The sequence below is a fragment of the Sphaeroforma arctica genome (assembly GCF_001186125.1).
Source record: "Sphaeroforma arctica JP610 unplaced genomic scaffold supercont1.93, whole genome shotgun sequence".
Taxonomy (NCBI): Eukaryota; class Ichthyosporea; order Ichthyophonida; genus Sphaeroforma; species Sphaeroforma arctica.
The window spans coordinates 84003-97323 of record NW_014040465.1 but is presented as its reverse complement, the minus strand read 5'-3'; the positions used below and the strand labels follow the sequence as shown (position 1 = coordinate 97323).

General features: G+C 41.8%; 1 protein-coding gene across 1 annotated transcript in view; it reads left to right on the top strand.

Annotated features, from left to right (window-relative positions):
* SARC_02136 (hypothetical protein) overlaps positions 1-8153 on the top strand; it is an 8508-nt gene extending 355 nt beyond the window's left edge. Inside the window, exons 2-16 of the mRNA XM_014304114.1 lie at positions 1017-1104; positions 1403-1505; positions 2213-2522; positions 2882-2957; positions 3167-3311; positions 3772-3900; positions 4320-4449; positions 4757-4889; positions 5354-5507; positions 5905-6040; positions 6346-6513; positions 6912-6972; positions 7144-7220; positions 7503-7697; positions 7992-8153. Coding sequence (XP_014159589.1) covers positions 1017-1104; positions 1403-1505; positions 2213-2522; positions 2882-2957; positions 3167-3311; positions 3772-3900; positions 4320-4449; positions 4757-4889; positions 5354-5507; positions 5905-6040; positions 6346-6513; positions 6912-6972; positions 7144-7220; positions 7503-7657 — 1865 coding nt within the window. The 3' untranslated portion in view covers positions 7658-7697; positions 7992-8153. The remainder of the gene's footprint in view (positions 1-1016; positions 1105-1402; positions 1506-2212; positions 2523-2881; positions 2958-3166; positions 3312-3771; positions 3901-4319; positions 4450-4756; positions 4890-5353; positions 5508-5904; positions 6041-6345; positions 6514-6911; positions 6973-7143; positions 7221-7502; positions 7698-7991) is intronic.
* The last annotated feature ends 5168 nt before the right edge of the window (positions 8154-13321 follow it).

Genomic DNA, 13321 nt, shown 5'->3' with positions numbered 1-13321 from the left:
GTGTGTGTAGTGTGTGTCTGTGTGTGTGTGTGTATGCGTAGTGTGCGTGTGTGTGTGTATATATCATTATATATATATATATACATATATATATATATATATATATAAAGAATATGTTTGTAAGCGCTTTATGTGTTTATTTTTACTTAATTTGTTATATAGATTTTTGTATGAATACCTGCATTTATATTTGCTCGTGAGTTTTTTATTGCGTTTCATCCATGTACGATCATCGATCCCCTTAGGCTATGTTGAACATTTTGACTCACAAAATCAACTCTAATCTGTGTTCAAACTCGTTATAGACTGTTTTATTAGCTGTATGATACACCTCACAACGACAAAGTAAGCTATGCACCATCTCATTGTAATCTGGTATCAAACGCAGATTGCATCGGCTAGTCGCATAGACTGGTACAGTTGACGACTGGCTGGCAAGGATAGTACATTTGCTTTGTTCAAGAGAAGTTTCACCCGCACACATAGATGCTCGTTGCTATTGACACGGAATAATGTGTAGAGGTGCTCCTGTAGGGAAAATGGTCACCACTATCCACACCAGCACCAACATAGACCAGCACTGCTCCATAAACATTAGTGTGGTCAACGAAGCATTTGGTCAGCTGAATGGATGCCCTCGTAGCCACAACCATTGACCGCGGACATCGGCACTGATTTTTCTGTTATCGTTATCGCTAACACTACTGACATAGCTTCCCGGACTGAGACGATGCACTGCGCATTGGATAGTATTCTTTCTTACCGGTAGTGTATTTATCAGAGTACTCATCACTGCCGATGTATGTGGCAGAGCGTCGCACAAGAGACACCATCTGTCGTCAAAAATAACGTACTAATCACGTCACAATCTTCTATAAACAGATGTTATGCTTCATAACTCAAACCTAGAAGATATTTTGTACCGATATACACCTTGCATGTCATACTATTACTACACACACACAAACACATCGATTTTAAAACACATCCAACCTTTTTTACTGCTTCTGTTGCAGCCAATAGGGCAGCGCCCCAGGAGAAGAGAGACGCAGCTGCTGCATCTGGTGTCTCGGGAGTGGCCGGTGTGAGCTCTGCTGCCCCCAGGCATGTGAAGTATCTGTTACTGAGACTTTAGAAGTGTATGTGCAGTAGATTGATTTCATTGGTTGCATGTTAGTTAGTAGTTGTCCGATTCTACTGATTAGTACCATAGTGGCCGGGCATTAGCAGTCTCACAGTAGTTTAGTTGTGTGTGTTGTTGAGCTCCTGCTTTTCTTGAAAGGAGAACAGCTAAGGTGTGGAGAGTATGATTTCCATGAACTGTTCCCAATCTGTCGGCATGCCTAGTATTTTGTGTATGAGTGTTGTGGTATGGCAACTCACTTGTACTTTGATTTTTCAGGCAGGGGCACGTGTTCTATGACCCATTGTTTGCCGACGGAGCGGAAGCCTACATGAGCATCTACATCAACGAGCAGTCAAGTTTTGGCTTAAATCCGAGCGAAGTATGTGATCTTTTCAGTCAGTAGTGACAATCTGGCGCTGGTTATTCAACCCCATTGACGGCTGGCATGTGTTAGTGTGTGTGTTTTCGGTTCATTGGTAGTTGATAGTCTTTCATTCGCTCTATCTATCCGGTTTGTTTGCGATCTGAACACACACTTGCCGGGAACTCACATAGCTCATTTACAGGTATATACTTTCCTACCTGAGGGTTGGGATGAAAGTCCGCTTGATAGCTTCGTGGATCTGAATAAACTCTCACGACACTTGCTTATGCACAGTTCGTTTGTAGAAGCTCGTTTGTGAGTGTCATTATATTGCTTTACTCTTTTGGTGAATATAAAGTACATACCAGTAGTGTGTTATAAGAATTCCCGGTGATTGAGTATAACTATTACGATACAAACTTGAGATCCGGTTCACATAGATACTACAATATAGACGCATCCAAGAATCGAACTGTTGTAATTCTGATAGATGTATCTTGTAAGTATTTCAGATACTAAAACCGAATTCTGATCCTATGATTGCTACAATACCCGATTTGAATTCTATTTACTCTAGTCTCGTGATCCAAACTCTTCATAAATATTGATTATCAACACGTATATACCTGTTCCGTACATGAATATTCCAACTGACCTGCGATCTTCCTATTCTTCTCCAATCTTCCCCACGTCGCTGATTACACACTATACCACTCGTTCAGACGGCAGCCATCTGGGAGAAAAGTCTGGCCATCGGTAACTGGAGCCAACACCCCGACATCGACCCGAGCTTTGCCATCACACACGCTCTTCCCATATCGGACAACGTCAAGAACAACGGTTCACTCTATGTGCACGTGGTGCTGTCAGGCCCCGCCCACTTGCTTGGTAGTGCCGTGGATTCGTGTAGCGCAGTTGGAGATGAGTGCAGTGGGGAGACGAACGGTGACGCTGTTATAGTTACCAGGACGCAACAGCTGACTATATACAAGGAGGTTGCAAAAGCCAACACGAAGAAACGCCTGCTGTTCGGTGAGGCATTCGGAATGGGTCACGTTTTAGGGTTTAGGTCCTTGTTTTGAATTCACACACATACAGGGTAGATTGCACATACACATAGGCAATAGATATGTCGAGCATGCCTCCCAAATTCGTTGCCATAGTTGTTGAGTTGCCATATATTTTGGTTTGGGTTTGGTGATAAATATTTGTGGAATAGTGTTACGAGTGCGCATACACTTTAAAATCGATATAGTTGAAAGTGTTCATGCGGAGACAAGACGACAGCAGTTATCTCAGTGCCCTTATAGACTATGTATCAAATGGGACAGTATATTCCGATATAAGGTGTTCTTGTTCTCACCTACCTATCTCCGTGAGTCCTGGTACAGAAGATGAAGTGGACGCGAATGCGGAACCAACACCTACGCCTCATGCAGACGGAACCATCATCGCTTACTGGCACCCGTAAGTTGTCCAAATGTATTGTTCATCGACTCCCGTCTGTTGTGATGCCGTAGTCTTCCACACAAAAGTCCGCCATTGTTGTTTCGTCTGCGATGTGATCCATGCTTCGCAATTTCGGTAGTGAGTTGTAACTATCATACCCCTTGCGAGCTCTACTGCACACAACTAAAGTGAAGCTATAACATACACGACGACTTCTCATCGCCCAGGAATATAACGATCAATCTTGTTTACGACATGGGAAAGATCGCTCGTAAACAGCTCCCAGAGCCATGCCTGCAGTATCTTAACTTTAACGATGAAAGCCTTACATACGACAACGTCATATACGTTAACAATTTCTGGAACCTCGCGGTGAGTATCCCATGTTGCAGTATACCATATAAATTTGGATATACATAATATATATATATGTGTGTGTATGTGTGTATAAATATATATATATGTGTGTGTGTGCGTATACATGTATATGTATATGGATTTATGAATATATATATTTATATATATATATATATATATATACGTGTACAATATGTATATATAAACATATCTATATGTATGCATGTACGTATTTATGTATTTATGTATATATATATATTGTATCTGCTATATCAGTTATATTTATATACCTTGGTATAGACTTTTCCCCTATGAATTGGCATGCATTGTTCGTGTTGCAATACTACGATAGGAATAGTCTATTATGTCACTTTTTCAAACAGCCAGTCAACCCTACTGCCCCTTCCCCCCCCCCCCCCCATTCACGCTTCGCGACTCTTTCTAACATACGCTACTGTTGGCATGATTTTCTCAGGAAGATCGCATCCCCGTGAATGATACTCTGGACACACTCCAGGTGCATCTGCAAGTATATCCCGTGGGCCTCTTCAAATGGAACTTCTTTCTGTCCATGAAGGAGTCAATGAGACAGCAGCAAATGTTTGTATGTCTCTGAGTCTATGGAGTCGCGAATTTGTGGTTGAATTGTCCTCCACGAGGTCGGTGGTATTGAGTGTTTACTTCGGTATTCTCTCAAATCAATCCGATGCGTATCGCTACCGTTCAAGTGATGCTAGTGCCGTAGTAGCAGATGTTGTGATGCTTCTGGGCATATTGACATCTTGTTGTCTAAGAGTATTCTGCATGCGCGCTGCAATATTGCAAAATACTATAGCTGTCGCTGACATATTCGAGCCCGCCTCCCTTCCAGTTCACTCATACATGCGTCAGCAAGTACGCAGACCATCTGCTCATACACTAATCTCGATATATAGTTGTATGTGTACATAACGATGGCGCTGCTGTGTACAGATTCGTGTATATATATTCATTCCACATGTGCTGTTCTCACGTATTGCATAGGGGGGTGCTGCGGCGGGCGAATCTGATATGATGAAGCGCATGTTGACCGACACTAATCCCATCCTGCTGGTGGTGACCATGATTGTCACCGTTCTGCACACGGTATTCGACATACTCGCGTTCAAAAATGGTATGCCCCTAAATATATATATATATATTGTCTTGCCACCAATGTGATATGTATAGGTGTCTGTGCACATCAATTTTTAATATACATTACATTCATACGCAGTTTCCGGCAATATTTAACTTATGCACTCGTCAAATTGTATATACGGGCCGGGATAATATGTTGAATGACATGCAGCCAACTTTAAACCGCAGTACAATTGCAAGTGTCATAAGCAATCTATCAGTGTCCAACGGGCAAATCCTAAAATGCTTGTTTGCGCAAAAGACCCAATTTTACCTCAAATTCCGACTTCAATACATCACAGATATTCAATTCTGGAAGAACCGCAAGTCTGTAGAAGGGTTGTCCATCCGGACCATCTTTACCAACCTCTTTTTCCAAATTGTGATCTTCTTGTACCTGGTAGACAACGAAACCAGCGCCATGATACTTTTCAGGTATTGCCTTGAATCTGCCCGTCGCAATTGTGCTTTCAACGCGATGAATAAGGCTCTCTACTCGTATCTATCGGTGGCTATGGCCCTGTCCTAATGAGCAGTTCTTAAATTCGATTGCAATAGGATATACAGTATTTTTGGCTGTCTCGGAATCAAGTTCGGCTTTCGTATCTATAAATTGTACAAATCATATGTTTGGGTGGTCGTATGATCCCGAGTGTGTGCGTGTGTATATGTGCTTGTTCTTGTACGCGGTAGTCGTATCCGTTCACTTCGGTTGGAAAGTTAAGTGACGCAACGTCTTCACACAGACATACAACAGTGTGTTTTAAGCCTTTGGCTAATATTAGAGCTACCATGACATTGGCACTTCGATGCGGTACGAGTTTATCCATAGCCTCAGGCTTGTATCGAGCATATTATTTTCGTGTGTACTCATTTGTCGTTCCCTACTGATTTGTCAGTACGGGCACAGGTATTCTGATTGAGATGTGGAAAGTCACTAAGGCCTCGGATGTCACTGTGCATCACAATCAGAGGTGGTTCGGCATTATACCGAAAGTTAGCTTCGACGATAAGAAGTCATACGCTGTGTCTAAGACCAAGGAATACGATGACGTAAGTGGTAACACGCACGATGCATGTGATGTATTTATTCAGACATGTTCAATGAGTTGTATTCAAAGAATCGTGAATATCTTGGTGTGTGATAAAGCATGCTCGATGCCTGCGGTACGTTCATCAGTTATGTGCGTTGTATTGCGCTGGCACGGGTTTGTAGTTCTCTGAAGTTGTTGTCTTGTGGGCCTTCTGTGGCGAATCCTGGATGTAAATGGGCTATGCGCTCAACTTCTTTGATTATCATTAGATTATGAGCCAATTGAATGGCCTGGCAGAAGGTGGGAGTATTCGCGCACTGCATTTGACGTGGCTTCTTCGCCTGTAGATACCCGTTGTTGTCTGCGTCATTTTATGTTGTGACCTAACCCAACCTCGTTCTGGCTTCTCACTGCAGTACGCTTATTCCTTCCTCGGGAAACTCCTGGGACCGTGCATTGCCCTGTACTCGATCTATGCACTATACTACAACGAATATAAGAGTGTCTACTCGTGGGTCATTAATAGCTTGGTTGGTGCCATCTACACTTTCGGTATGTGGACTACCGATCAGACTGCTTCACAATTGATTCCCAAACTGATCGACCATCATCCCTGCTGCACGATGATCTTCAATCGGTAACCAGCATAGCTCTATGGGCATGCGCCGGGATCAACTAGCCAAGCAATGCATGCTTGGTGTATTGATTTGCGCCATAAAACACGCACAGATAATCTTGACTTGGATACAAGATTGGAGAACAAATCGATCCATATGTTTCCCAAGTGGAAGCTATCAACACACGCCAGAATCGTGATGCGTTTTCTAAAAACGTACATCCAATTGACTATGATGCAGGTTTTATCGCCATGACGCCGCAACTGTTCATCAATTACAAACTGAAGTCGGTTGCGCACATGCCTTGGCGGATGATGACTTACAAGGCCCTTAACACCTTCATCGATGATCTCTTCGCCTTCATCATTACAATGCCGTGGCTGCACAGACTGGCGTGCTTGCGTGATGGTAAACGAGTGAATTAGGGTGTCCACTGCTTGGATCGATATTCAAATGTGCAAACCTCGAAATTGATTTCTCAGTTTGTTTCCGAAGTACTTATTCGCAGTGGCGAAACTCCACATTACTCCTTTTTGAGAGCGAATGCCGTACATTTTGTACCAAATTATAGGCTTGGATGTGTGTATTTAGTGCCATTCCGTTCTCAAAAGCTTCATGATTCGGTTGTCGATTTGATTCCTACCCTTGATGACAAATTCTACGTACGGAAGTTTCTATTTTCAGCCCCCGCACCTACAGGCACGTGAGGCATGTCTTGTTCTCAATCGACAAATCATCCTTAGTTAATTTCATTTGTCCCACTTCTTTCGATTTATGCTCAAATCATGAATGCTTGGACGTTGCAGATGTAATCTTCTTCGTATACCTGTATCAGAAGTGGGTTTATCCCGTTGACCCAAATCGAAGGTATGAATATGTCCGTGTCCATCCGAATTATGCTTAGTGGGTCGACTATCCGGTTATATGCCTTTTCTTGTCCAGTGAGAGCTCGTTCTTGTGTGAGTGATATGCCGAGTGCTTGTCCTCAAATCCTTAGCAGCATTAATACAAGAGCGTATATGTGTTTACCTCAAATAGGAACGAATTTGAAGGCGGCGATGCAGCTGGAAACAAGGATGAGACGGAGTCCGGCGGCGATATTGATACATTGAAAGGTAAGCCGAAATCATAACACCGAATTTATTGAATGGTTACCGATCAGCAGTACCCACATGGATAATACTTTTGCGTCATTGTTCCTAATCCAGTGAGAATCAGAGTTTTGCTTAATTTTTTTTGGCGTGGGTTCACGTGTTTGGACAGAAGAACACACCGATGGCTAGCTGTGCTCATCTGCGGAATACTCAACTCACTAGCGTGGTGTGTTATGTGGGGAGAAGAGGCAACAGGCGTTATATGTACTTGATACACTTTATAACCTTATACTTTATTTGCAGATGCTGTCAGCCCGGTGGAGGACGCGACAAAGAGCCCAAGTGTGGCTGCGGACGCCACAATAACGAGCAAGAAAAGGAACGAAACTGAAGACAGGACTGCAACAGGCAATGGGGATGAAGCAGAGACTAGCGACGATAATACAGCAGGAAAGTAGGATGAGAATGAGACTAGCGACAATATTAGTACATCGAAAGGTAAGCCGGAACCTGAATTCCGTAATATATGAATAACTATGATATAGCACAGTGTTGCTACGCCAGCGATGATACTTTTGCATACTCAGATATCACTTTGGTATGTATGATAGACTTAGTAATTTTCTTACACCTTGGTTTGTATGTTTTTGGACGGAAGACTCAAATTGCTAGCCACGATCGCCCTTGTATTGATTGACTCAATAGCTTGATATGGTATGGCAGCCAGATAAGTTAAAGGTTTTCATAGCTGTGTCTTCTCTTTAATCTATAAATTTCAAAACTATCTTGCAGATGATGTCAGCCCAATAGAGGTCACGGCAAGAGACCTATCTTAGCTGAGAGCACCGTGAAGAGTGCGAGGAGTTGCAATCGCATCACTTCACGTACGACACATATTACGGAAACAGTTTGTAGCTGTTCGTACCAACAAAGATTAAAGAATTATAATTCCACTAAAATTCTTTTCTTTTCTTTTTGCGTGAATAATTGGTTTGTCTAAGGCACTATATATGTAATAGCTTTCCCTGTTCAAAAATTGGTGATATGTTTTATATATCTTCAGTTTGCGTTTGCCATCGTTGGTTTCCTATTTGAATCTATCAGCAAGTAATTGATATATATCAACAACGAATTCGAAAGAACTGAAATATGACAAACACTGTCATGTGTCTCTGCTCTAATGCGGGCGATGTGCAATGATTTCAGATTTGCAGTCAACGAACAAACACTGGAACTGTAAACCTTGAATGAACTAAATCTCATTTGTTGCTCCCAGCCATACGCAAAGTTGGTAATTGATGCACTAATTATGATGCAGAATAGATTTTATCTTCTTACTCGACTTCGCTGTCAGGTTTATCTGTTATTTACTGAGCCAAGTAATGATTCTGTGAGGCACTGTCCCGACATCCTTCTATCAGCTCCTCTAAGAAGCAGAAAAAAAATGGACAAATCGTTGAGATACTCGTTTTGCATTAACTCTAGAATGAATCGAGGCACTTGGACTAATTTTTGCAAGCCACCGAAAGCCACCGCCACTTGTGGCAACTTCAACCCCGACCCAGTTCGACGCGATCGCCAAAATCGTTCCTCGAGACTATAACTGATAAGGTTTGCCCTAGACTGTAGTTTGCTATGCAGATCCAGAACATTATCCGGTGGAGTTCGGAAACTTTACAAAAGAACCCCGAGCTTCGGTCGGTTCTGTTTTCATTAAAGATCCTAATAATGATGTAACGAGATGCAAAGACCGCCTGTGTATCCCGAACTGGAATGTTAGAATACCTCTCGATGCTACTAGATGCATCTGTTCGAAGTATTGTCTTGAGACTCCAGAGCTAGGCCGCACTCCTTGCCCTTGCGAGAAGCATTTTCCAGAAAAAAGGAAAGCGTTTCCCACGAAGTAATATTATCGCAGTATTCATGAAGAAAAGAACACACACAGACATGGTTTCTTCCCCAAGTTTGATCACAATCGCAAAAAGGAGATTAGGAACAACAACAAAAATAAGAACTTGCTATAAAGCGATGTAAAATTTCCACCCCCGAAAATTTGCCAGTCTGGTCAACAGCAGCCCACTCTGGATGAATTTCGCAATTTACTGAGCATGAACAACTGTTTAAAATATTAGCAATCGTGTTTGAGTTGACAGAAATTCACTTGTTCGTCCCACTGCTCTTCGGGGACTATACAACATATCAGCAGCAGTTTATGAGTTTGTGCCCTGTGGAGTATTGGAACGTGATGTCTCGCAGTATTCTCAGAGCATTCCGAATAATCATCGAACTCGGCTATGCATGGCTTGTCCCTATCTTTGAATGTGTATTCTAATTTAAACATTAGAGTATCTGGACTGGAAGCGCTGATAAGCAAGTGTGAATATCTACATACCCATTGTGTAAATTGTTACACCGCTCCACATAAAAATAATAGCTCTCCCAGAGGATGCATACACCATCCGACACCGTAAATGATGTTGAACAGAAAAGTATCATCTGGGGCTTTCCATCAGCGCATTACAAACTATTGGTCTGAAACAACACGTCATATGTGAAAAAACACATTCACTAATTGTCACGTTCAATTTTTCAGCAAGTTTTAACGTTTATTGCCATAGGTTGTCAGGTTTGAACTTATCCATGAAGAACATAGTGCTTACTATTGTGCACCATGCAAAAGTGATGTTGCACGTGGTGGCGCTTGCTCAGATCAAAAAGCTGATACTTCAAGTTCAAGAGTGTAAACCAGTACTCTTACATTCCATAGTTACAACACTTACATTGTAGATGAACAATTCTCGTTTGTGCGATATTCACCTGTGCACAAAAGCTCACTTCTCCATCTGCTTCAAAATCGAAGTCAATAGATTGTTCCCCGTCACATCTATTTTCGGCCTGTGAAAGATTCGGCTCAAACGAATAATTTCCCACTTTCTTTTTTAATCGATGTCGTGAGATCGTGCGCAGCTGGTTTCTTGTTTATTCGATCATACTTTTCGTCCCTTCCCTTATTTCTTACTTTATATCGGAATTGCATAACTTGGATCGCTATTTGCATATTGATACGCGAGTATCATAGTTGTTCACCACTTTGTGAGCTGACTCGGAATCATCCATCGCTGTTTTATGATGCGCGCTCACCTTTCTTGTTAATAGTATATATTTGACAATACTCGTGTTCTTTTGCCCTAAACCACATTCCACTGAATAACTTACTCCAATCCTATAAAATTTAACGGTTTTTATCGAGAACAATCGGTTTTAATCATTAGCCTTCATCAGACTGGCACATCTGGTTGGCATATCAGAGGATCAACTAGGTAACGTTAATAGTCCCTAGAAACCTATATTCGGTTGAGCCATCTCGCTACCGAAATATTCAGATATAAATAAAGTTGGCAAGTAAATATAGTTCTATTAATAGAACTAGACCAACTCTTATGTTTGGTATTTTACTGGGGTCTTTTAATGGCGTTGTTCAAATATCTGATACGTAAAATAGAAAAGGTATTAATTAATAAATTCATTAAAAACCATTTAGGAAACTTAAGTTCCTTGTACTATTAAGAGTACGTTTTCAGTATACGTACTGCTTAAGAGTACGTTTATAACATAGAGTCTAATGTGGAGGCCCGGCTATTACATATTGGCCTTTGGCATTCTCAGCGTTTTACCTTCGATAAAATCGCTCTGTGATTTTACACTATTAAAAGACTTGTCATTCAAGTGGTATGGTCGAAGTCGCAGCTTCGTCGAGATTTCCTGGTGTCTGATTGCCTGATACCATTCAGTTGGACGGCGCTGGACGTACGGTACTGAGGGTGCCGGCGTCACCACGATTCCTTTCTTGCTTCTCTATCACGCCCGTTAGAAGTAGTGGCTTCTTCAGTGAAAACTGAAATGATGGGGGAGCATTAGAGGGTAAGCCCGACTGCTGAATGTATCCTACTAACTTTCCAATCTACTGTGACCTTTGGGTGTTCGCTTCCAGTATGTTCGGTTGACCGCCGAAGTCCATCTTCCTAGTATCATCGCTTCATCTTCGTTCTTGCCAAGCAGTCCACCAGTGCGCGGTAAGGGCAGATATCAGCCCATTCCCTTGGTAGTAGAAGAACTGTGATTGTTGTTGCACGATCAATACTTGTTTAACTAATTGGTATCATATATCTGCATACGTCTCATGTAGTTTGATGCCCTTACCGCGATGCATGTGTGTGTTAGGTGAATCGATTCTAGTTGGTGATGAACAGTAAATTCTCCACTCCGTAGGAGACCAAAAATATCTACAAGCATTGCAGTGTATGTGCGAAGCAGTCTAGTGTTGTGGTGATTGCGGTTGACGTAGCTAGCATTTTTTTTTTGTGAACAATGATTGGTATTAGTGGTTGACGCATTCTTACTGGCGTTACGCGTGTGGACATAGTACCCTAAAAGAGGACCGAACCAATTAGTGGAACAGAGAATTTAATGAGACAGAAGTGATGACTCATCCGAAACCGAACTACTGTATTTATTACATTTCGTTCCTCACAGGTTAAGCTGACTAAAATTATTCAGTTATGTTTTAGTTACAACGTGAGTAAGGAAGCCTGTGTTCGATTGTTGAAACGACTGCTTGGATTTCATCTGCAGTCGCCATGGCATACTGATGAGGTGGTGACGTAATTTTCCTCTGATTTAATACCGGATGACATACCAAGGCAGAAGTCTATATTACGCTAGACCATTTTATTATTTGAGACTCAACAATCGATTTCCGCGCTGGATAAGACCTTACAACATATGAAAGGGATTATCAAGCGGCGCGACAACTTAGGGCTGATGACACATGTGCAAAACGCTAAGGAGGTTATTTTGCTATTTCGGCTACTAACTCAAAAATTTCGAAAAATAATCGTATTTGGGTTGACTGGTCTTGAGGCAATGATACAGTCTGGACGAATACGGACCATACGATGGAGAGGGACTCACGAAATATTTTTCAGGTACCGAACGAAGTCTACAAGTTCTGAACTTACCAGCGATACGCATGGAACAACTTTATACTCTTTGTCCGTCTAGGGCTGAGCCAGTCATCAGCTCGTGGACGTGCTAAATTCAGTTCAAATATATCCTGGTGGCTAAAGGAAAACACTACAAGCTAGTATTGAGTAGAATCGACACAGAGCTAACTTGGAATTTCAGGGCGACATAGGTCGATCAAAAAAAGGTTCAAAGTTCATGGATATAACACTTATCGAGGGTGGAAGTGATTGCGTGGACACATATTTGACCTATTGAAGGTAGAAGTGTTTGCTTGGGCACCAGCAATGATTCGCAAGGAGACAATATAGCATACTAAGGTTTGAGGCAATCTGTGAGGTCAATTGCACTCGTACGTTAATAACCGTAGCACAGCTCAGGAATATTCAACGTATACGGCGGACACTAACACAAAGTCCTTAGGACGAGAAATATCACTTTTTTCTTTTCTTCATATTTATGTAACATGACACGACGGCACCTTGATTGGCGGCGGGATAGAAACTGGCGGTGATGTATAAGGTTTATTTATGACGACATTATATATGTGTAGCTTGACTTCAGTCATTACACTTTGAAATGATGTCCATCAGTTACAGGCTGACCAATTATTCGACAGAGGAGTTAAGATACTCTCAGTAGTGCATACGCAATGTGCCAGCATATACGACGTGCGATTATACGAGTGACAGTGATCAATTGTGCTGCAGGCGGCACGGCTGGTTGCATGGTTCACTATATATAAGGCTGGTTGCATGGTTCACTATATATATATACATATATATTGAGAGGTGGCGCATACGTATGTGACTACTTGGTAAATTACTTGACTGGTGTCATAGACAAGTGCTTATGATTTGTTCGCGAACACAACCTATACAATACTAACAATACTGCTAGTCATTTATGCTGTCGACGGAGCTGCTGTTATATTTCGCGTGGATGACAGATATATATTATACATATTTTTATAGATATGTAATAAACCGGGCCTCCACATTAGACTCTATGTATAAACGTACTCTTAAGCAGTACGCAAATTATAAACGTACTCTTAATATTACGAGGAACTTAAGTTTCCTAAATGTACTCTTAATAGT